Source organism: Pseudopodoces humilis, chromosome 5 (genome assembly GCF_049639895.1).
Source record: "Pseudopodoces humilis isolate 2021_Gansu_Grassland_sample_001 chromosome 5, ASM4963989v1, whole genome shotgun sequence".
Taxonomy (NCBI): domain Eukaryota; kingdom Metazoa; phylum Chordata; class Aves; order Passeriformes; family Paridae; genus Pseudopodoces; species Pseudopodoces humilis.
The window spans coordinates 60,290,183-60,312,008 of record NC_142204.1 but is presented as its reverse complement, the minus strand read 5'-3'; the positions used below and the strand labels follow the sequence as shown (position 1 = coordinate 60,312,008).

General features: G+C 42.4%; 1 protein-coding gene across 3 annotated transcripts in view; it reads left to right on the top strand.

Annotated features, from left to right (window-relative positions):
* Positions 1-21,826, top strand: part of LHFPL3 (LHFPL tetraspan subfamily member 3) — a 233,606-nt gene that overhangs the window by 187,752 nt on the left and 24,028 nt on the right. The window contains exon 3 of one of the 3 annotated variants that reach the window (XM_088055867.1): positions 8,623-8,650. The exons of 1 other annotated variant lie outside the window; for it this stretch is intronic. In XM_088055867.1, coding sequence (XP_087911993.1) covers positions 8,623-8,639 — 17 coding nt within the window. In that variant the 3' untranslated portion in view covers positions 8,640-8,650. Of the gene's footprint in view, positions 1-8,622; positions 8,671-21,826 lie in introns of all 3 variants that reach the window. One more of the 3 variants, XM_014255165.2, reaches the window with a different exon arrangement.

The window sequence follows — 21,826 nt, the reverse complement described above, 5'->3', positions numbered from 1 at the left end:
GTGTTGAAGGATGATCCCATTTCCCCACAGCCAAGGTTTCTTCCCACCTTGCTGTGGCTGTGCTGTACTGACTGGTTACCAGCCCAGCTATGCTGGGGTGACCTTCATTGCCCTGCACTGTGGAAGCTGTTCCATTTTTTATAAATACCTCAAAGTTCACTGCATGAGGGGACTGCAACTAGGGCTTCTTCCCTCTGATGCAAGGAGTAGAACAGCTGCTTTGAGTTAGACCCTTTTTTCTGCCTCCACTGGCTGATACAAAGAATGATATTTTCCTTCTCCCTTCTGCACACAGGTGGCACTTGGGCTGTAGTTTCTTTGAATGCTTTATGTTGCAATTTTACCTTTGAAATATGCACCTTTTAGTAGCCACTCTAAATTCTGATTATATCTTTGTTTCTCCTGAGGAGATGAGGGAATGCACTCCTTGTGTCCAAATTACAGAGTTAGTTACCCAGGTGCAACACACATGCCAAGAGGGATGAATAGTGGGAGGAAGAGCACGGCAGCAGTTCACAGTCATTGCTGTATATTTTATTCCTTGTACAATTAATATAATAAGTTGCTACTTGCAGACAGCAGGAATGCCCCTGCAAAATAATGCAGAGAGGGAGCAGGAGTAGCTGTGACACAGCTGGCTTGTGCCAGCTCCTTAGACTCAGCACTTATTCCTGTCTGTACCAGCCTGCAATTGGAGGGCAGCTGTAGCTGCTCACCTCAGGGCTGAATTTGGGTGACTGCTTGTCTTTGAATGTTTCTGTTGATTGCCTACCACACTTGCTAATGGTAAGTGCTCAGTGTGGGGGAATTTACAGGCATGACGAGGCTGCAAGTAGACAAGGAGCTTGGCTGTGATCAGAGAGGTGCTCTCCTCTTGGTTTCTGGGTCCCTTGGTCCATGCAGCAAGAGGCTGGTGCTGGCAGTTTCAGCTTTGCCAAAGAAAGGAGAAAGAATCTGGTGGTGCTCCAAAATTCAAAACACTGTAAGGATGTTCAAAGAATCTGCGCTCAAATGGCACGGGGAAGACACTCACCTGTGCTGAGGTACCCTCCACAGGCTGTGCCATCCAGAAGAGAAGGACCACAACAGTAGTGTCAGCTTGAAGACATCTGTTCTCATGGGGTGCAAATTCCCTTGATATTAATTACAAGGGCCCTGGTTTTACAGCTACATATGAGATTTATCTAATATGCATCTTTAAGAGTTTATCTTGATCCTTCATGGCTGTGATTTCCGATTTATACTAATTTGAGATCTGAATCAGATACCTTATCTAGTATGCAGCATACTGATGGTTACAAAACCAAATTTGTCCTAGAATAGCCTGGTTTTGCAAGAGGACATTGCACTGAGAGCCTTGTCTTGTATAATAATTTTGCTTTAGAATCTGATTACTCATGGTTCCTATCAGATCTGAATTGCAGATATCTGGGAGAGTGTAGCACTGGGATATTTTAGATTGAAATCACTCTGCTATCTGTTCTACTACAGCTCTTTCCTAAAGTAGGCTTTATGTTATAAATTACTTTATAGATTTGTAAAGCATGACATAGAAACATTATATACCCTGTGAGTGCTTTAAAATTAATTTGTTCTTGAGCGTGTCCATGTATGAATGAATTTGACATAAGCCTTTCAATTTTATGCTTCGCTACAGAAAGTGCACACAGTACCAACTGTAAATCAACTGCCACACTTACTGAAATAACTACTCAGCTATGAAAAGAGAGTCTGCCCAATATTTAAAGAAGATTTAGATACAAAAATAATAATGCGTGCAAGAGAGCTGACATACTACCTTGGGACTTTCAAATCTGAACCAGTGAGATTAGTAAGGTAATATCAATGGGCAGAACCTTCAGGTTAGGGCTGTCTGACAGAGAGACCAGGAAACTGAAGGAAGTCAGTTGAGATCATGGTGTTGTCTTGTGTTATTGTCTTGACCGCCTTCCTTGAGCTGAATGACCCACAAGGACTCACCAGCAGCACTCCTATGTGAGCAGGTAAAGATCACACCCATGGGCTGTCACAAGAAGTGGGATTTTCAGTGCACATGATTGATGTTCAGAAGGGATAAGCAGCATTTAGAAACAACATTTTTCATTCTTTTATTATTTAAAAAATAAAATTTTGGATCACAACAATTCTTTAGGAACTTGTGTCAAATTCAGCAGTAATGGTTCCATCCCTCTCTTGCCTGGGAGAAAAGAGGCCCCAGTCCTCTGCTCCAGGGCAGCTGCTGCTCATCCAGCACATTCTGGGGAATGTGGCTGAAACCTGTTATTTCATTGACCTAATTCAATGTAAATATCTTCACTGGCCTTTGCCACAAAGCTAAAACCTTATGGTGCTGTGTCTCAACCAAAGGTTGGACAGAAAACTCACTCAAATACATGCTCTGCTCTGCTCAGGTGCTGAGCATTTGTACAGTTGGAATGAAAAGTAAAATAGTCAAAGCAGGAGAGGTGGCGAACATCTTGTTTCAGGTGACCTCTGGCTGGAGCTAGAGAACATCTCTAGTAAAAGAAGGGCTTTGACTCAAATCTCTGTGTGTAGAAGAGTGGGTTTTGACCTCAGTGAATGCCTTTTCCTTTGAACACAAGGTCAGGGAAGAATAGTTGCAGACAGCTTATTCTTCCACTTTGTGATGCAAGGCTTTTTTTCCTCTACTTTTATACCATGTCCCTCAAATAACGTATTTTGCAGATCTGAAATTAATTTTTTCTGAATTACCTTTCAAAAGGCTGACAGTAATCCTTTTTTTCACCCTTTCTGCTACTGAACCAAAAAAATCAATGATTCTTACAGCTGCCATGGTGAGAACCCCCAGCTCATGTTGCCAGACTGAGAGTCTAGGGAGACCCAAAACAGAAGCAGCAGCCTAAAAGGGAAGAGAAACTAAGAGAGACCTCGCCCAAATGCCATAGATATAGGTATTGAAATTCCTGTTGACTGTAGTGATTGAGCAAAGAAATCTTTATCTTTTATACTACAGGGAATTTTAATACAGCTCAGATATATACACAAGACATATACCTCAGAAGCAAAACCAAGACTTTTGATGGGTGAAATAACTTCAGGAACAGGAGATTTTAAAAAACATGTATTTATAGTAATAAAATAAAGGGATGAAAACTGAAGGTGCAATTAAACAGATTAAGCCCAAACTGTTGCTTCTCTGAGAAAACAGTGGAAATAAGCTTCAGCTGGGAAAACACGTAAGAAGAATTGTTTTTATTTTCAATAGGGTGTTAAATGCTGTGTTCTTATAATAGCAGGCACAACATGATGCTTTTAAATAGCTTAGGTACAGGAGGTTCCAGCAGCCCTCTGTGACTTAGATGCAATCATTGACATATTCTGCACACAAAACATTTGAGAGCTACTCAAATGAAAGTATTATTAGTCACAATACCAAGTTCCTACTAAAAACCCCAAAATGTTTTTTTATGGGCAAGTATTAAGATAACTACTAGTTATTCTAATATAAATCTATTATTTACACTACTATTAATAACTGCCCACATAAAAATTGTTGTTGGGTTTTTAGGTGTTTCTTTTTTCCAAAGTCAATGGGGAGAACTTTTCTACAAATGTTTTCTATTAAAAAATATGCCAGAACTACATTTCATCTCAGCCTTACTATTAATTCTCCCCAGGATGCTCTGGGTTGTGGGCAGGTACTCGGAGCCTCATTGCCCAGTGCTCTGCTGACAGCGATGCTCTGCAGAAACCAAGTCAGGGCTCTCCCTACTTCTCTTGCTCACCCCTTTCCCAGTCAGCATGAGAGAAGAGAAAAATGTCTTCTCCTCTTCCTTGCAGGCTCCAGCAATGAAGGTGGGTCTGGCTCTAGAGTCCAGGTCTCCATCCAGCAAAGCTTTTAAGCATGCAGTTAATCCATCCCCATTTAGAAAAGTGCAGATGTAGCTACATTTTGCCAAGTGAGATCCGGGAGCACACGCCAGCTAAGGGACTTTGGTAAGGGCTCTGGTGAGCAGGGATGGGCAGCTGGGAGGGGACCACAAAAAGGCAACAGAAAAAAGGAGCAGAGAGGGCAGCTCCAGTAGTATTGGAGAAGCAGGAGCAAGGAGAGCTGAGTCAGGCCATGTCTCAAAAAAGCTCACTCCAATTTCAGTGCTTTTGTTGACTCTGGTGTCACCTTTCCCAAGTCACTTCACTGTGCCATTAGAGTTAAGAGCAACCTCTGAGAAAATCCTTCTGAGATTTACACAAAGGGCAGACTGTGAAAGCCAAGTGTTAATGATTACATCTTGGTTGAAATTACCTGGTTTCAGAGGTAATTTCCATTATCTCTCTAGAACTTGCTAGAAGTTCTTGATTCTGACCTTGGGGACACATCTGTGGCCTCACTTCTTCCAGTGCTTCACACTTCACACTTCACTACTACACATGTATTCAGGATCCCATTAGGTCAGGCACAAGGAAAGAGACAGGAGTCAGGGCAAAATGCTCAGACTAATTCTCCAAACATCATGGGCAGATTTAAGAGCAGCCAGGGGAAAGTAACTCACAGCCCCTCTGCTTGTGGAAGGCTATACATGCCACATTCATGTGATCCTGCAGCAATGTCCACAGGGAAAAGAGCAGCTTTCAGGCAAGTTAGTTTCAACAATGGAAGTAACTGTGTCTGGGAAAGAGGGTGCGATTTTGGTTGCTGGGAGTAAAAAATTGACACAGAAAATAAAAGACCAGACCTGCTGAGTAGCCTGTTTTCAAGAGTCTCTTCTCACTGCCTGCGACCAAACCCCAGCTCAGCTGAAGAACAGGACACAAATCCAGATGTTCATGCTCAGAGTACTCCCCAATATGCCATGACTGCCTCTTACCTTTGGTATGTGGGCTGTTAATTTACTGGAATGTTTGAAGCACAGGATGAAAATGTCTCTGATGATCTCAAATGGGAAGCCCTTCTTCAATGAAATTCTTCACAGGAAATTTTCTTTTTGGAGAAGTATATACCAAAAAAGTGCTAAAGACTGTATTGTTCGAGACAAATCTAAGAGCTGCTGTCATCTAAAATAAGCAGCTAGTGCACTTTGATGTACAGCAGAAACTTTTTGGATGTTACAAAAATAGCCCCTTGTATTAATCTGACAGGTCCGGCCCCCCTGGAGGTGCACAAAGCCTTAGCACAAGCAAAGCTTTCTGATGCCTTGCTGAGTCACTACATCACCAGCTCCTGACAGAAAGCCTTCTTCTAAATGTGCCCTGTAGGCTTCACTAATTGCTGTGATGTATAAAATAGGGCATGTGAAGATGATACAGGTTACAGAGCCTGAAAAATGAAGTTTAATTATAAGCTACAAAATCTCAACATCATAAAGATTGTTTCTGTTCAAGATCCAACAAGGCTTCTTATATCTTACTGCAAGACATCTGTGGCTTTAACTCATCAAGCACTTTAGTTTTCCCTCAAAAACAGGAGAACTTCATCTTAAGAAACAAATTAAACAACTACTTTTTATACTAAATATGCTTAACCTAAAGATTTCTCCCTATTATTTCATAAACACCTTGAGATTACAGAGGCTCAACTAGCTTAGTAAAGACGAATAGTGTGTGATCCTGGGAATACAGCCATTGCATTAGTTATTCTTCCTTTCCATTGTGTTAGGCTTTTTGTAAATAATCTGCATGTTTAATGAATGGAGACTAATTAAGAAGAAAGGACATGCTTTACTGTAGTATTAAAACCTGTTCATTGCCATAGGCAAGATATCATCAATATTTCTAGATGAAAATTACTACTTGCATTATACATCATGCAGAATTTTACTGTAACCATTTAAAAAGGCTAAAAGAATGTTTTATCATTGGGTACAAACAGCCATATGCAGATTTAAAACTATGTAACCAAATGCATAATTCATCAATGTATATGATACTTTGGAAGAAAGGCATAACAATCTTGACTATTTCACAGATCCCAAAAGACAGAAAAATCTCTTTTATCTCCAGAGCAAGGCTGCTCTATACATCTAAATAAGACCAGTCAAGTGTGCTAATATCAGTTGTTTCACTGCAAGTATGTACTTTCCTTATTGTCTTTAACAGATTTCCCTAAATTCACAGTGGTAACAAAACAGTTATCACTGCCCCAAACAGCTGATTTATATGCCAAATAGCATGGTGGAGTAAATGCCACTTAGGACCAGTTCTATCAGCTTTGTTCGTACAAACAACCACATTGGTTTAAATAGAATCAATCAAGTCAGCAGGGTTCAGTCAGGCAATGTCTACATTAGCAATAGGAGCAGCGCTGTGGGAGGAAACAGCTTCTGCTGGGGGCCCAAAGTCGGTGCCAGCGGCGTGGTGGAGACACGATGTTATTCCAGCCAAGCTCCTGCTTGGCCCCACAGCTGCCTATTAGCAGCTGGAACAAACACAGCAACTGGGAAATTCACTTCAGAAACATTCTCCTGATCCCAGCTGAAACAAGGATGTGGGCACATCCCCAGATGGCCACAAGCCTACCAGTGTCTCACACGCATCATCATGTTTAGCAAAGAAAAATTCCTCTGAGTCTTCTCCATGGCATTCCAAGGAAGGGGCTGCACATCCCATGTGCTGAGGTGGCAGCACAGCCTGTGTGTCCTGCAGGGCTGGACAGGCAGGGACATCCTTGGGTGATCCCAGGGAAAGCTCAAGTGTCTGAGGAAAGGGAGAGCATGAGGTGCATGGGAACCTTCAACAGTGTTTGAATGAAGAATTGGTTTTCCTAGGATATTTCCCAAGTGTATCCAGTTGGTGTAATGATTCTGAATTTAATGGCTGCCACCTAATCTGCACAAAACTGCATCAATTCCACTTAACCAGGATGTGCCAGAGGAGGCAGGGAGCCAAGCATGATTACATTGCTACAAATTCCTAATCATTGACTCTCACAGTGCAGAATGATCAAAATAAAATAGGGAATAGGAAAATGATATCACTATTACTTGCTTAATAAGATACTTTACCTCATTTTTCCCCAGCATTATAAATGAGACAGCTGCCTTGCTTTGTATCTCGGTACTCATACAGTGTATCCTTCAGCACCTTTTTTTGTTCTGTTTTTCATTGCTGAAATAATGGTAGAAATAAGCCAATGGAGGCACTCCAGTACCAGTATACAAAGTCACAGCTCTCAAGAAAGACAGAAATAAAATTCTTTTCTCAAAAAAAAAACTACATACACAAATACATAGATTTTTTTTTTTCTTCCTTACTGCCTACTGTGAATCTTCAGAAAAGTCAATATGTTGATTATTTTCAGCAGGGACATGCCAATCACATAATCAATACGTTTATATCCAGCTACAGTATGTAATTTCTCTGTTGTATTTTGCAGTTCTTCTACATTAGGCCCAGCTAGAAAATACAACTCTGGTGTTATTTTGGCTCTTTGTGATTTATATGTTAAATCCACAGTAAAGTCTTTAAATTCTTTTCAAAATAGTTTTCAAGTGATAGTGGAACCATTGGTCTGTGTTCTCAGTTAAGAAATTACTGTTTTGAGATAGTGTCTCGAATTCTATCTATTTTAGTATCTCCTTTCAGGCTCCCCTTGAGTAGCAGAAGTTTAGACCAACTGATTACTCTGCCCCTCTCTCAGGAGATAATTGTTTTCTCCATCTTGTTATGCATTTTTAGCTGCTCAGTGGTGTAAAGTGTAGATGTGCAAGTACTTTTTTTCTTGATACAAATCCTTTAGCTTTCAGGTGACTTAGTACTTGTCCTCATCAGACATGAAAGGTTTATGCGCTGTGCAAAGTGCTGTAAATTCACAATAAATTACAGGAGTAATTACAGGAGATGACCGAAGATACTTTGAGATGCAAAGCACTGTTAGGTTCCCCTGGGCTTTCTCAGGGTAGCAGGGGCACAAGATCTCACCAGAGGAGGCTTCTGTGGGTACATAATTAAAAACACAGTACATGGCTAACCTTAAAATTTAAGCCAAAAGGAAAGTGTGTGCATAGAAGGATTTGGGAGGCTGGGTCTTTCAAATGGTACCTATGATTTTGGAAGTATAATCAAAAATGTACAGGAGCAATGCATCAACAAGATCTTGATGTAACATTTTTATTTTATTACTCTAATTTCTCACCTAGAAGAAAGACTTCTACAGATGGTTCCATACTGAGATGAGAACTCATACAATTTTATCTTTGGTCTAATACATTGTAATGATTTGTAGGTGTTTGTTTTTTAATTTTGCATCTTTATTCAAATATTTTTAAAGTAGCCAGATTAACATAGTGTTCAAAATTCCTCACTGATCAAAAGGTATTAGTGGGTGTTTTGATTCTGATATGACAGCAAAAAAATTAATCTTACAGACACCAAAATTCTTCACTTGTTTATGTGTTTATTTATGTTCTGTTACTATTTCCTCCTCTGCTAATACCAGTTTTTTCATCTGCCTCCTCAGTAATCCATTGAATCACTTACTTGGCTTTCAGAAAGTTCCCTGTCTGGATAAGCTGAGATAGAAGCCTGAAACATTTACACTCTCCACACTACAGCCAATAAAGAGATTGTTTACAAATTATACTGTGATGTGTGAGATCTCACTTGATTATACCTTAACTATTGTGTTTTTCCCTCCCTACCTCACAGATGATGGAAATGCTTAAAACAAGTTAAGGTAGTATGACACAGACTAACGTAAGTGTGAGCATGGCATCCAGGGGACAAGCTGTGAAATGTTTGCGTGCTTCTGCCAAAATGCGTTGCATGGCTTTCTGCTGTTGTCTCGTGTTTCTGATGTTAGGCAGCATGTTCAGCAACATGTAAGCATTTCATTTGATATTTTTATTCCAGCTCAGCTTTGGTTTTGTGTAGTCTTAATATTCTGCCTTTTTTGGTAGCTTGTGGCAGCTGCTAGTGGCAAATCTGCAAGCTGTGTATGTCATTCCTAAGTGACCTTCAGAAGTACCTGCTAGGACCGGGACCCCACTGGATATGGATGTTTATAAATCCATGGTAGAGATGTTGAAGTGTGCAGTTCAAGTGGGCCAGGAGCAGAATCTTCCCTCCTGTGCCTCCCGGTGGAAAGCGGCTGCTCCCGGTTTGTCTTCCCTGGGAGTCAAGCCTGCTCCTGGTGAAGCTCTGCTACCACCAATGCTTTGTGACTCTTCTGTTGTCAAACTCTTGCTCCATGTGGCAGATGACACATCAGAGTTGTGAATGCTGTTTGCACAGTCTCTGTTTAAAAAAGACTGCTATGAGCAAATATGATGTTTTCCTGTTTATGTAGTCCTTTTAATCTTAGTGTATGTAAAGCTTAAGACGGTGAGACTAATCACAGCAGCTCAAAACATACTTACCCACATGGGTCTTGTGATGCTGCGTGGTATGGAGAGGTAGAACTCAGTTTTCCCTTCCTGGGTTTCTTTGCTCATGGGATTTTCACTCATATTTTAAGGGTGCTGGTGGGGATTTTTTGTCATAAGGCTGGTCAAATATTGACAAGGTTGCCCAGCAAGGTAATATCATCTCCATCCATGGAGATCCTCAGAATGTGACTGGACATGACCCTGAGCAACCTGCTCTGTTAGGACCTTCTTAGAGAAGGGAATTCATGACCTCCAGAAGTGCATTTCTACTTACAGTTGTCCATGATTCTACAGTTTCGTGACTGTACTGGTGGGGAGTAGAGTGAAGCCACCAAAATAACTTTTAAGCCATCATTCAAAACCAGATCACCAGAGATCAGTCTTCCAGTGATTAGTCCACTTTCCTGGAGTTTGTTGAATGCTGGAAATTACTCTCAGTATACTCAGTTCAACCACTTGCAACTGAGCTTACACAGATTAATTGTTGTTGTTTTCTTATTATGCAACAAAAAATATGTATTGAATAACATGTGTTGTGTGAGATCAAGATGGCTTATCAGAAACACCTCTACTTTTGAATTATTGGAGCTATGCTAGCTGATGCTGCCAGCTGTCTACATGATGTTTTTATAGCTCTTCTCAAGTTTCCTGTGTAAGATCCCTACCTCTGTTCCTAAGACATTAATGATTAAACTGTCAGAGCTGAGAAATCCACCTACAGACCAAGGTCACCTTCGCTGTTCTCAGTAACAAACGAAAATGCCAGGCTAACAAGGCTTAGGAAGTCCTAATTAATGTCAGTGGGAAACTCAAAGCCAGAGAAAATAGGGCTGGCAAAACAATTCTCTCTAGAGCTAAGTTTTTTTTTTCAGCCATTGTAAAAGAAGCCTGGAAGCTGTATTTTCAAATATGGTTAGTGCTGGGGATGGGTTGCAGAAAAGGAAGGGAATCAAGGGGTTTGTGATTTCCTGCCTCCTTCTTCTCAGTGAGTTCCTGCCAGCAGTCAGAGCTCTGACAATCAGCTGAGGCCCTGAGGCAGGAGCACTGTACATCTCTGTTTCCACCTGCCAAAAAGTCACCATGCTCCTTCGTCAGTTTGGCTCCCAAAAAAATGTGTCTCCTCAGGGATGCTGCAGCCATGACATACACAGAGCTGGGCCACCCCACAACCTCCCACCTCCTCCCCTTGCTGCCAAAAGATCCCTCATCCTAAAAAAAAATGGCCAATATCTACCCACAGTTGTCAGGTGAATGGATGTCCACAGACTGTATTTTATAGAAGACAACTCACAGACCTGTCTCTAGCACCACTTAAGGATCCTGAATTTATCTTTGAGTCTTGTGAAATAGAAAAGCCCATCTTCTCAAAGCACCCTATTAAGCATTTTTGCTCCCATTTTCTTCCCCTAAATTAGTCTTAGTTCAACATTCAGATTCCCTGAGTTGGGCTAATCCTCTTGATTGCCACCTCCCTCCTCTCAATGCTCTGACCCTCACTACAGGCTTGATGGAACCAGCTGTCTCTCAGACACCTTATCTGGCAGAGAGCTGCTAAGTCCTGCAATATTTCAGCCTATTCATTCCTACAATCTGGGGTTTTCATGCTGATGTCCTTACTCAGACATCTCTGGTTTCTGTGTAAACCCAGTGCTGCTAGAAGAAGCTTGGTTTCCCCACTGATTTCCTTCTATGCCAAGGATGTCTCCAACTCAGTTCTCTTATTTTATAAGTGTGAGGGAGAAGTCCACAAATGAGCGTGGGTTTGATTTTCAGTGCCTATATGTGGGTAATAGCACCTGCAGCCATGTTTTAAATTCCAGAAAGAAATATTCAGATCAGATATGATGAACAAAATTCCCACAGCCTTTCCAGCAGTGGGGAGAACAAACAGAGGAAACAATTCCCTAAGGGAGCCGTGACTTTCCAGTGTTGGAAAGCCCTAGGAATATATTAATCAACATCATCAGAAGTGACTCTGATGCAATTAGCCTACCTTGGGACAAGAAGTGGTCCACATGACCTCCTGAAGTTCCCTCCTGCGTGTTTTTTGTATGATTCTGTTATTTCAGCCAAAAAAAGTAATTGTGGTTCTAAATTGTGTGCATGTAGAAGAGGCTGACACCAGGACACAAATTCAGTGGTAAGAGTGGACAGACCTGAAGGACCACTGCAGGCTGTTGAATGTAATCATCTCCTCTTGAACGTACACACACACACAAGGGTGTAAGTCCACTTACACAGTTTCTTCCTCTTAGCATGACAACAGGCCAATGTTACACACTCAGCCAATCCCAGCAGTACCCACAGGGCCAGACACTGTGGCCCACTGGATCTTGCTCCCACATGTTCCTCTGCAGATCCTCTTGTCTCAGCTGCCTTCCTCCTTGATCCTCGCTCCATCCCTCACCAAACCCTGCAACACAGATACCTTCACCAGTTACATTATCCTGAGCAAACAACAGGAATAGTTTTTCTAAAGACCTTCAGTGTAGTTTTATTCCCCACATGAAGATTAAATCCTCAGAAAATTACACACAGAATGCCATCATTGATCCAAATGGTCTCCTACAATTTCCTTCACCCTTCAGCCACATATGTTTTTGACCTTGTCAGATTAGGAGATTGGTTTCTCTCCCTGGTGGCTTCTCTGAAGTCTCAGTTACCACAACCCCTCTGTGCTTCCCAGGCAAGCACAAGCTCCTCTGATGCTGGGTGGTGTGCAATGTCCACACTGCTGCTGCTGCGTGCTGCTTCATCTGCCCCACAAGAGCATTAAACAAAAGTCACTGCTCTCTGAAATGGTCAGTGCCTGCTCACTTGCCTACTGTTGAGTTGCCTCTGTTCCCTGTTCAGATATTCCCTGCACCACAGAGCTAGGCATGCCTTCATCAGGACATTTCTCCTCTTATGTCCTAATCCCTGGCTGTCCTTTGCTGCTAGATGCTTGTGCATCTTCCGTCTCAACATTTCCATTTGACCCATCCCTCATTCAAGCTGCAGTTCCAGTGCCACCTCTGGGGCTCTGGGAGCCATCCATAGCAAAAAGGGTAACACACCCTCTTCCTCTGCCCCCACCTGCTGTGTTCAGCCACGTGCTGATCCTCTCCAGCATTGCCAACTTTGAACTCAAAGTCATATTATTCAGGGAGCAAACAAGTGTCTCTGTGTTTATCACTGGAATAGTGTGAAGGCACCCCTCTCCCTTCCCTGAGGCTGGTGTTGCTCACAACCCAAAAGAATGGTGCTTTTAACTTCAAGCAGAAGCACACTCACTCATTCACTTTTGGAAGTGTGGTTATAACTCAAGCAAGGAGTGTGCTCTTGGGTAGAATCCCTACCCCATCCAGAAAATTAATGTGGCTTCAAGGGATGTGGAGGAGCTTTATGCAAACAGGGACTTGAGACAGCCCAGCAAAGCACATTGTTTCCTGGAAGTGCATAGGAGCCCTAATGAATTTAGCAGGATGATCCATGGGCTGAGAGGTGTGCTCTTATCTAAGTGCTTTTCTGGCTGAGGGCCACAGACTGACTTGCTCTTGAGAGCCCATGGGACAGCTGGGAAAGCAAAATCTGCCCAGTGGAACACCAGTGTCTCTCTTGCCCAAAGACTATCCAACTTCCTGATGTGTGAAAGTTGTAGGGTCTTTATCAAAGACATTGAAAAGCTCAGCAGATCTCAAGCTTCCTTTCTTCAGTAGAGCAGCTTTAATCCTCCATCAGGGCTGGCCAGCCTTTCTGTATCATGTATCCCCAAAATGCCAACATTTCCCTATGACCAACAGCCACCAGATCATGAAGATCTGAAGCAGGACAAAGACCTTGGGGTTGGTCACAGACAAGAGCAGAGTCCTTCTTCCACAGTTCCTATGGAAGACAGCTTGGCTGGGCTTGTGCTGGTGTCTGCAACCCCAAATCCTGCCCTACCACAGGGACTCCAGTGACAGGTGGATGCTGTCAGTGCCACAGGGACCACAGTGCTTGGAAACCATAAATGAACTACTCATCAAACATAACCTAAAGGATCAGAAATTATCCAGTATTAAGGGTTGGATTTCTGTATATTTTAGGCGTCCTTCATAGTGGCAGCATGTGATATCCCTTCTCTGCATCCAGAATAAAGCAGGATGGAATAAAACAAAGAATAGAACAGGCAGAAACCCAGACAGACCAGCAGTGTCTCTCAACCTGGCAATACATTAAACTGGCAAGTTATTATACATTAATTGAGCTAGATATATATGACTTATTATACATGAGTTGAGCTAGAGCAGGCTGATGCTCTTACACACACTGCCTTACCTGTCTTCCTCATGAACAGCTATTTTGGATTTTCCAGTAATTCAACATGCTCATCTGTAAGAACATTTTCTTATTTCTTAAGATACATTCCCCTTTTGTAGTCCTATTGACAATCATGCTAGCAACATAGACTTCAAGCACTCGTCTACTCAATCAGCATTTTCAGCAGGAAATGATCCTCTGAAATTCAGACTAGAGATAAAAGACTCTCTATTGGTGTTCATGGAATCAGTTTTTTCTCATTATAGATTTCTATTTCATATCAAAATGTGCACTGAAAAATATACCTCTTGTTCTAGGAACCCATCTTTAACAGACTTGAAGTGGTATAAAGGGTAATTAATAGGTTAGTTCCATTTCCAACCTCTGTGACACAATTACAAACATTGCAAAATGCAAGAATATTCCCCTGCTGACAAATCTGATCTGTCATTAATTTTGGTCCTCGCTAGAGATGCAAGTGGGGTTAAAGGCCAGGAGAGCACATACCTTTGCAATTCCTTTTGTCAGCCAGAAAAAAAACCAAAGAAAGTAGGATGTTTTCTTTATTTTGGTACTGGCTTGGGGCACCCAAAGCACCACTATCTGGATGTCGAGGAAATGCAGAAAAAAACAATTTCACTGAAATGAAGACAGAGCTGTCTTCAGTCTATTACACATTAAGGGGAGGACAGTCATTCTCTAGAATGCCTGAAGCCAACTCTGAAGGCAGAGCTCATATATTCTCGGAGGTGTTGAGCTCAGATCCACCTTGAGGGGGAGAAAATATTGCCTCTATCCAGTTCATGCCAGAGGAGATCTCAAGAAGTAAATCAAAGGACACTAGGGACAAATCTTTGATAAAAGCATATCAAAACTTTGTTTAATTTGTTTGCACTGCTGTTGTAAAGCAGACTCACCAGAGACAATATGATCCCCAAATGGAATATGTTACTAAATCAGGACACAACTTACTGGAAAGATGAGTAATGATTTCATCTAAGTCATTACATCTTCCTATCAATAGCATATCTCTGCAGGGAACATGCTCACCTCCAGCTGAACATCATATAATCCCTGTAGGAGAGGCTTCAGGTGCCTGATTCAAGGGCATGACACACCAAGCCATCCAAAAAACAGCGGGGCAGATGGTCCCTTGTTGAGAGTGGATGTGCATAGATATGTACATTTTGTGGTATGTTCAATACCCAGGATATAATCCCTTCAATTTGTAAAACTTGCTTCTGTCCAGGTAAGTGGGAAAGGGCCACTTGTTAGGACAGCAGAGAAAGGGGGTGCTTATCCTGGACACAGGTGTGATCATAGCCACTGTGACCTCTGAGCGTGGCACACACCCATGGGATCACTGTGCAGTACAGATTGGACCCAGTAAGCAGGAGGTTCAGCACATGTACATCTCCATCCTGCTAAACTTTCAGAGCAAATATCTAAAACCCTCAAACACTGTCCAGACAGCTTCTCTGAACAAAGCAGGATTAATGAGATAATGCTTGGACTCAATGATCTTAGAAGTATTTTCCAACTTTAATGATTCTGTGATTCTAAGAGTATGCGTGTATGAGGGGCTGCACTGGATTAAATATCAGAATCACAGAATGGGTAATGTTGGGAGAGACCACAGTCATCTGGTCCAACCTCCCTGCCTATGCTCCAAGGCACATGCCTACCCTGTTTGACTGTAGTTGGTAAACCTATTAGCTTCTGTATCCAGGCAGCACACACCCCCAGCACTATTTTCAACATTATCACCATCCTCTGTCTTCTCTCCAGACTGATTCTGTCATTTAATCCTGCTGACATTTCCTCAAGAGCATCCTACAAAATTATCTATTACTATTTGTTCCCACAGTAGAGCCACTGATAACTTCATCCTCAGTTTTCATAACCTTCTCCATTCTGACCCTCTTGATGCTCACCTTGTCTTCCCTCAAAATGTCACAACTCAAATAAATTCCTAGCTTCAATTCCTTAGCAAACCACAATAAATCCTTTCACTGTTTCACCTTCATCCTTTTTGTCAGATTTGTGGTTCAAACTCTCAAAAGTTTCCATAAAACTACTTATATGGCTTTTCCTACTTTTCTCCTCCTTTCTTCTGAGATGCTCATTTCCTTTTCCTCTTCATGGCACCTCCTTCTCCCAGGCCTCCTACAACACAAAACCTCCTCCCTGAGTGCCACCGCTCAGGTGGCAAAGTTCAAATCATACCAGTTTCCAAGTTTTCCTTAGTTTTTCTCAGGAAATCAGTCTTGTCTGTGTTATTTTCAAATCATCCTTTGATGTCCCACCTAAAACTCCTGCCTCTGGTGTCGAGGTGCTGCCTTCAATGAGACACGAGCAGTGACTCTCTTGCTCTGTAGTTCTCTGCACAAAGTGCAGGCAGCTGGAGGAGGAATCCATCCCATGCTCCTGCCCAAGTTAGCCTTCCTCTACTTACATCCAAGTAAACCAGTCTTTGTCTGGCTTTCATTTTTGTAGCACAGGATCTACAGCCCATCCTGAGTCAGAAACATCCTTTCTGGGGAGGAGATACAGCTGCTGCATGTTTCCTGCCTCCAGTCTGCTATTACAAATGGAAAGTATTTTAAATGCCTGTGAAAGATCTGACATTACACTAAAGTTACATTGAAGAAAAGTTCGCTTTGGAAAGGAAACCATGATTGAGATTTGGATAGGGAAAGTGTCTGGTTATGTCTACTCCCAGATTTAATTTTTTTGTTCCCCAGTGGAAAAATAAAGGAATGAGGACCACAAGATACTATCAGAGTAGAGTCTCTTGAGCAGAGGGTACACTACCTACCATCCAGAGGACATTCACTCACCTCTACCTTGTGTATGGTGCTTAGGCTGAGTATGAGATTTTAAAATATTTACCATATCCAAGCAGCTATTTCAGCTCTCTGATTTACAGAAAATTATTTGCCTGACAGGAGCCGCCTCTGAAGCAGTTTGTAATTAATACATCCACTTTCATTTTCCTTAAAGACAACATTCATAACAGATTAGAAAGATCAGAGATGCCATAAAGATTTATAAATAACAAGAATTAGTTGTGGTTAAGTATATCACTGCAGAGTAACAAATAGACTTGTCAGTTGCATATCAAACTTAATAAACAAGAAAAAAAAAGGGTACTGATGATTTAAGAAAGCATATACAAGAGTAATTCATTCAAGTCTGTAAACCAGAGTACTTGTAGGTAGGTGGCAATTTTTGGGTGCCCTGCATTACTGTTCAAAGTTTAAATGTTTAGAACCTGGATATTCATGTGATTTTTCTATTGGTTGGTGTTTTTTTGGTTTTTTTTCTTGGTTTGTTTTTTTTAAGATGAAGATGCTGCAAAAATTGGATCCAAAATTAGAGGGCTTGAAAGGGCTAAATCCATTTTTCCAAAGTCACCCATAATGGACATAATATCCTGCAGCTAAGATTGTCAAGTCAGTTGTAACAGGTTCTCAAAAATGTTGCAAAATATGTGCAAGTCATGACTTAACTGAATTCCTTGTAAATTCTATGACTAATTAATTATAACTTGTACAAAATATTTTGATGCTCCATTCACATGCTTAGAATTTAATTAATATGTAGGCTATATGCCCCTAATAATAAATATTTTTCCATGATCTTTTCCATAGTCTTGTAACAGTGCACAGCTTTTCATCAGCTTTAGAGGCAACTCTGTCACTGACAGTGGTAAAGTTTACTGAGCCCTACAAAAACTGTCTGCTTCACATAACCTTTGATGAGCATGTTATACAAAAGGCAACAGTCAGTATTTATAGGCTGCCCACGTGAGAGAAAACACAGGTAACGCTCAGACTGCTTTGTAAAACCTACAAACCAGGTAGCAACTCACCACTGCTGGCCTGGGGATTCACATGTGTGCAGTAAATAGACAATGTCACTTTTCAGGTAGAAAATTAAAAACAAAAAAACAATGCAAATTGGCCAAATATAGCTCATCCTAGTGATGTGCTGGGTCCTACAGTGTCCTCTTCCTACCTGGTGGTTTAGGAGCTGTTTCTCTAATTAGATCATCCTGAAGATTTAACCCAGCCTTTTCCAGGAACAGTGAACTCAGACAGCAAAATATGTTTTTAACCATTGTCTGATAGAAACATGTTGGGGAAAAAAAATACTATTTTGCTCTGAAGAATAAACCAACAGGGAACATATATTCTTTTGGCAGGATTTGATAAACTGTATGCCATCATGTAATAATACAGTTATTATTCTTGCTAAGCATAGCAGCTGTCTGGAGGAACCCAATTAGGTAACATGGCCATTTACTCAGTGAGTCAGTGATCCCCATTCCTATTTTTCCTCATCATCCATGATGCTACCAGAAGCTGCAGCAAACTTTCCACAATTCTCAAAAAGTCTCCCTCTCTGCTTTAGAATGGGGCACACACAAGGTCACTGCAAACAATGCTGTTGAGATTGAGGGAACAGCCTTTTTCCCTTCTAAACCTGAAGCCACACACACTACTTGAAAAATTAATGACTGACTGGGTGATTGTTGTCTCCTGGGTAGTTTGAAGTGAAGTCAGTGCTTATTCACCCTCAGGAGAGGGAAATGGTTTAATGGATGACACAGTGCCTTGGGCTGCAGCTTCAGGACACTCAGGCAGCCACATCCTGGGTGACCCAGACTTCACTTTCCTGTACGGGATTTTACGTGCTGAAAAGGTTCACAAAGCAAATGGATATATTCATGGTGGAAAGACTTTCAGGACCCTTACATGCAATGATATCTGCTGGGCTCCCGAATTCCCCCCTCCAAATTGTTGGATAGTACATAATTTTGAGGAAACTTCCTTATAGCTTTCCCTGCCCTGCACTACATATCCACTGCTGGCCACTGCCAGAAAAAAGGTATGGACTGAGTGGACTTCTGGTCCGACCTTACACATGGAAGGTGAGAACTTCATTTTCATACTTTCCTGTTGTTGGGGAATGCCTGTCTCCGGGCTCCCCTGGCCACTGTGGAGCTGCTGCTTCACATGGCCTCATACTGCCCTCAGCCCTGCACTTACCACAGTTTTTATACCACACATTAGTGTCTCATCATGCTGCCCCACCACAGAGCAGGAACTCCCAGGAGAGTTGGCTCAGCACAACATTCTTAGTTTACAAGCCAAGCTGAGGTCCTTCTTGCCCCCAACACTGTGTCACTTCTTTCTTGAGCAGTAGGGATCTCTGTTTTACTGACCTGCACAACACACAGATTTATTCACTGGAGTTACAAAATACATGAGCTGATACAACAACAAGTTTCTACCAAGGCCGCAGGAAAAAAGGCTGTAACTTGCGCTAAGAGCCACAAGCTCCATCAGAAAACAGAAGGTTCCACATAAGTGAAGCACGACACGTAACCACTTAATAAAAACAACCCCAGCCCACCAGGGAACCAGCAGAATTTACAGGCACTGTGCTGGGAACAGAAATCCAGCCCTCACGGTCAGCACAGAACTATTAACAAACACACAGAGCAGTTAATATTTTGAGGTTGTTCTAGCTTTATTTGTGTACCTTGATGGGTGACATTTCCAAGACACTACGAGTCTCTGTGGAGTTGGACCTGTTATTAATAGTGAACATGCAGCTGAGCTGACATGACAGAGAAATAAAGAAGCAAAGTTCACATAGTCATTTATGCAGGGAAGGTTATTCCCCAAAGTTTTTTTAGCAGCCTTCCAGTCCCCTTCAACCAGAGACAAATTCCTTGTGCTACCACTAACACAGCAGATCTAGAAATCTGCCTCTGCCTTGACCAAGGGTGATTTTTTCCAAGTCTATTTTCTCATTAGTTTGTTACTGTGGCTAAATGTGGGTAGGGGTTTTCTCCAGGGTGATGATCCCAGCAGGTATTAACCTCCTGTGGGGTTTTGTTGTTCAGTGGCTCACTGGCCATCTGGCTTTCAGCCATGGGGAAGCCCATATTGTCTCTTTCCTGATGGCACTCCAAAATCCTGCAGGGCAATCACTGTCCCTTCTCCCAGGCAACCTGCAGGCAAGAAGATAGCCAGAGCCAGGTGTGCAAGGGGATAGATGGAGGCATTTGAAACACTGAAACAGGAATTGGATAGCAGGTTTCATTAAAATCACAGCTGGAGCTACTGGTGACTCAGGTGAACGTACTGAGAGAAGTTGTAAAGGGAGCTGAAAGTGCTCTGGAATGACACGTGTGAAGGAATAGGTGTTCCTGACACCTGCAGACAGTTCAAGGAAGGGAAGTCCCTGATGGCCACATATGGAAACAACCTGTGTGCTTGGAGCCCTATTGCAAAAGGCAGTGAGGCCAACTCCCCTTCCCAGCACTCTGCTTGCCCAGCTCCTCACCATCAGAAGCACAGGGAAAGCCCAGCAATACTTAAAGCTGCTGTAATCCAGAATGAGACAAATGGAGGGAAAAATGTACTAAACAGTTGATGCAGCTGCTGATTGTTTTTGGTTTCTTAGCAACTGTGGAAAAAGAAGCTGCCTGGGATCTGAGCTGTCTGGTCAAAGGCAGCAGGCATCCCTGTGTGGAGGACAGCCCTCCTCCTCTCTGCTCATCTGCACAGGGAAACCACAGCTGGTAGGAAGCCTTCCCTAAACAGGGAGATAGCAAACAAGTCCACCAAAATAGATGAACAGGCTTGTCCCCTTGTTCTCTCCACTAAGGAATGAGGGAACAAGCTGGCCATCAGAGTGGTTCCTCCAGAAGTAGAAAGGTAGTTTGACATTAGACTGCTTTTTATTTTAAAGAGCATGGAAAACATGAGGGAATCTTGCACTAACAGCTGCAGTCAATGGTGCTCCCAAGTTCCACCCAAAATAGGAACTGCAGGAGAGGTCAGGTTCTTCTGTGCCTCAGTGTCAGAGCCAGGCTGGAAGGGAGCAGGGCACTCCTGTGGCTCCAACCATCAACCACTCCAATCCTGCAAATGAGCCTGATGGCTTGGTGCAGGGGTCCTCAGCTCCTCTCCTGGCAATGCAGGTGCACCAGGTACAGCATCCTTCACAGCTTGTTTTGAGAGCACTGCTATTGAGTGCATGAAAAGCTGTCTATGGCTGTTTTCCCTGTGATCAGCAGTGTCAGTCTCTTGCAAATCCCTTGAGCTTCACATCTCTGAGTTTCACATCTCTGTGGGTGTTTGTTCTGGAGGTTTCAGCACTGGTGTAGGGTTTGTGTGAGTCTCTGTATTGGAGCAGCCATTTCATTGTTTTGGTTTTCAGGGACAGTGTTTAAATCATTTAAATTTGTGCCTATTACTGGCATACTGTCCGTGCTCAATGCTAATAGCTTATTTCCATCCATGCTAGTACTATCTCATTCATTCAGATATAAGTATGAGGATGCTGACCTGTAGTTAATCCTGCACATCCCGACACTGTTAATTTAATGACTATTAAATATTAATGAGAGCAAAGAAGGGAAGTCAGATCACCTTTTCCACAGCTTAGTGCTCCTGTCACCAGGCTACAATGTCGTCCTTGATCTTGCTTTTTATATTCCCTTTCTCCCAGTTTCATTTCTAGGACAAAGAAAGATACATTTTAGAGAACACTTTGTAGTGAAGCAGCTATCTCCCATTTTAGGCAGATGTTCAAACCACCATGCTGTTAAAAAAGGTTAAAAAAGGGGGTGGATTTTTTGTCTACAATCTGGGAAAGGGCCTTACACTCTGACTCAGAATGCTAGAGCATATACTAGAGAAGGGGGGAAGGCACAAAAACACAGACACCCATGACCTAGATGCTCCTCCTGATGCTGTGTGAAAAATAATTCATTGTTCAAGGAGAGATGTAGAGGGTATCTGGTGGGTACAGGGCAGGGGAGCACCATGGATCTACCAGGGCATCCTGTTCACAGTTTCTTAAACAAAGTATGGCCCAGAGGCTCTGGTGCAAACCCTCAATGCCGCAGTGCCACGGGCCCTGTTGTGTCCAGCCTGGCGGTGGGAAAACTCTCCTGACTAGTCTGGAGTACAGAAGAAAACCCCAGCTTCTAGAGGAGAGAATTGAACATCACTTCTCAATTCCAGATGGGTATTACCATGTCCTGATTCTCATGGAAAGCATCATCACTTTTGGTCATGCTTCAACAAAATAAGCCATGTCCCCTGTGTGACCACCTGCAGAACATTTCATTTGCAAGTCTGTTACGTGTTTGGGCAGCGGGGACCAGGGATGATAGTGTA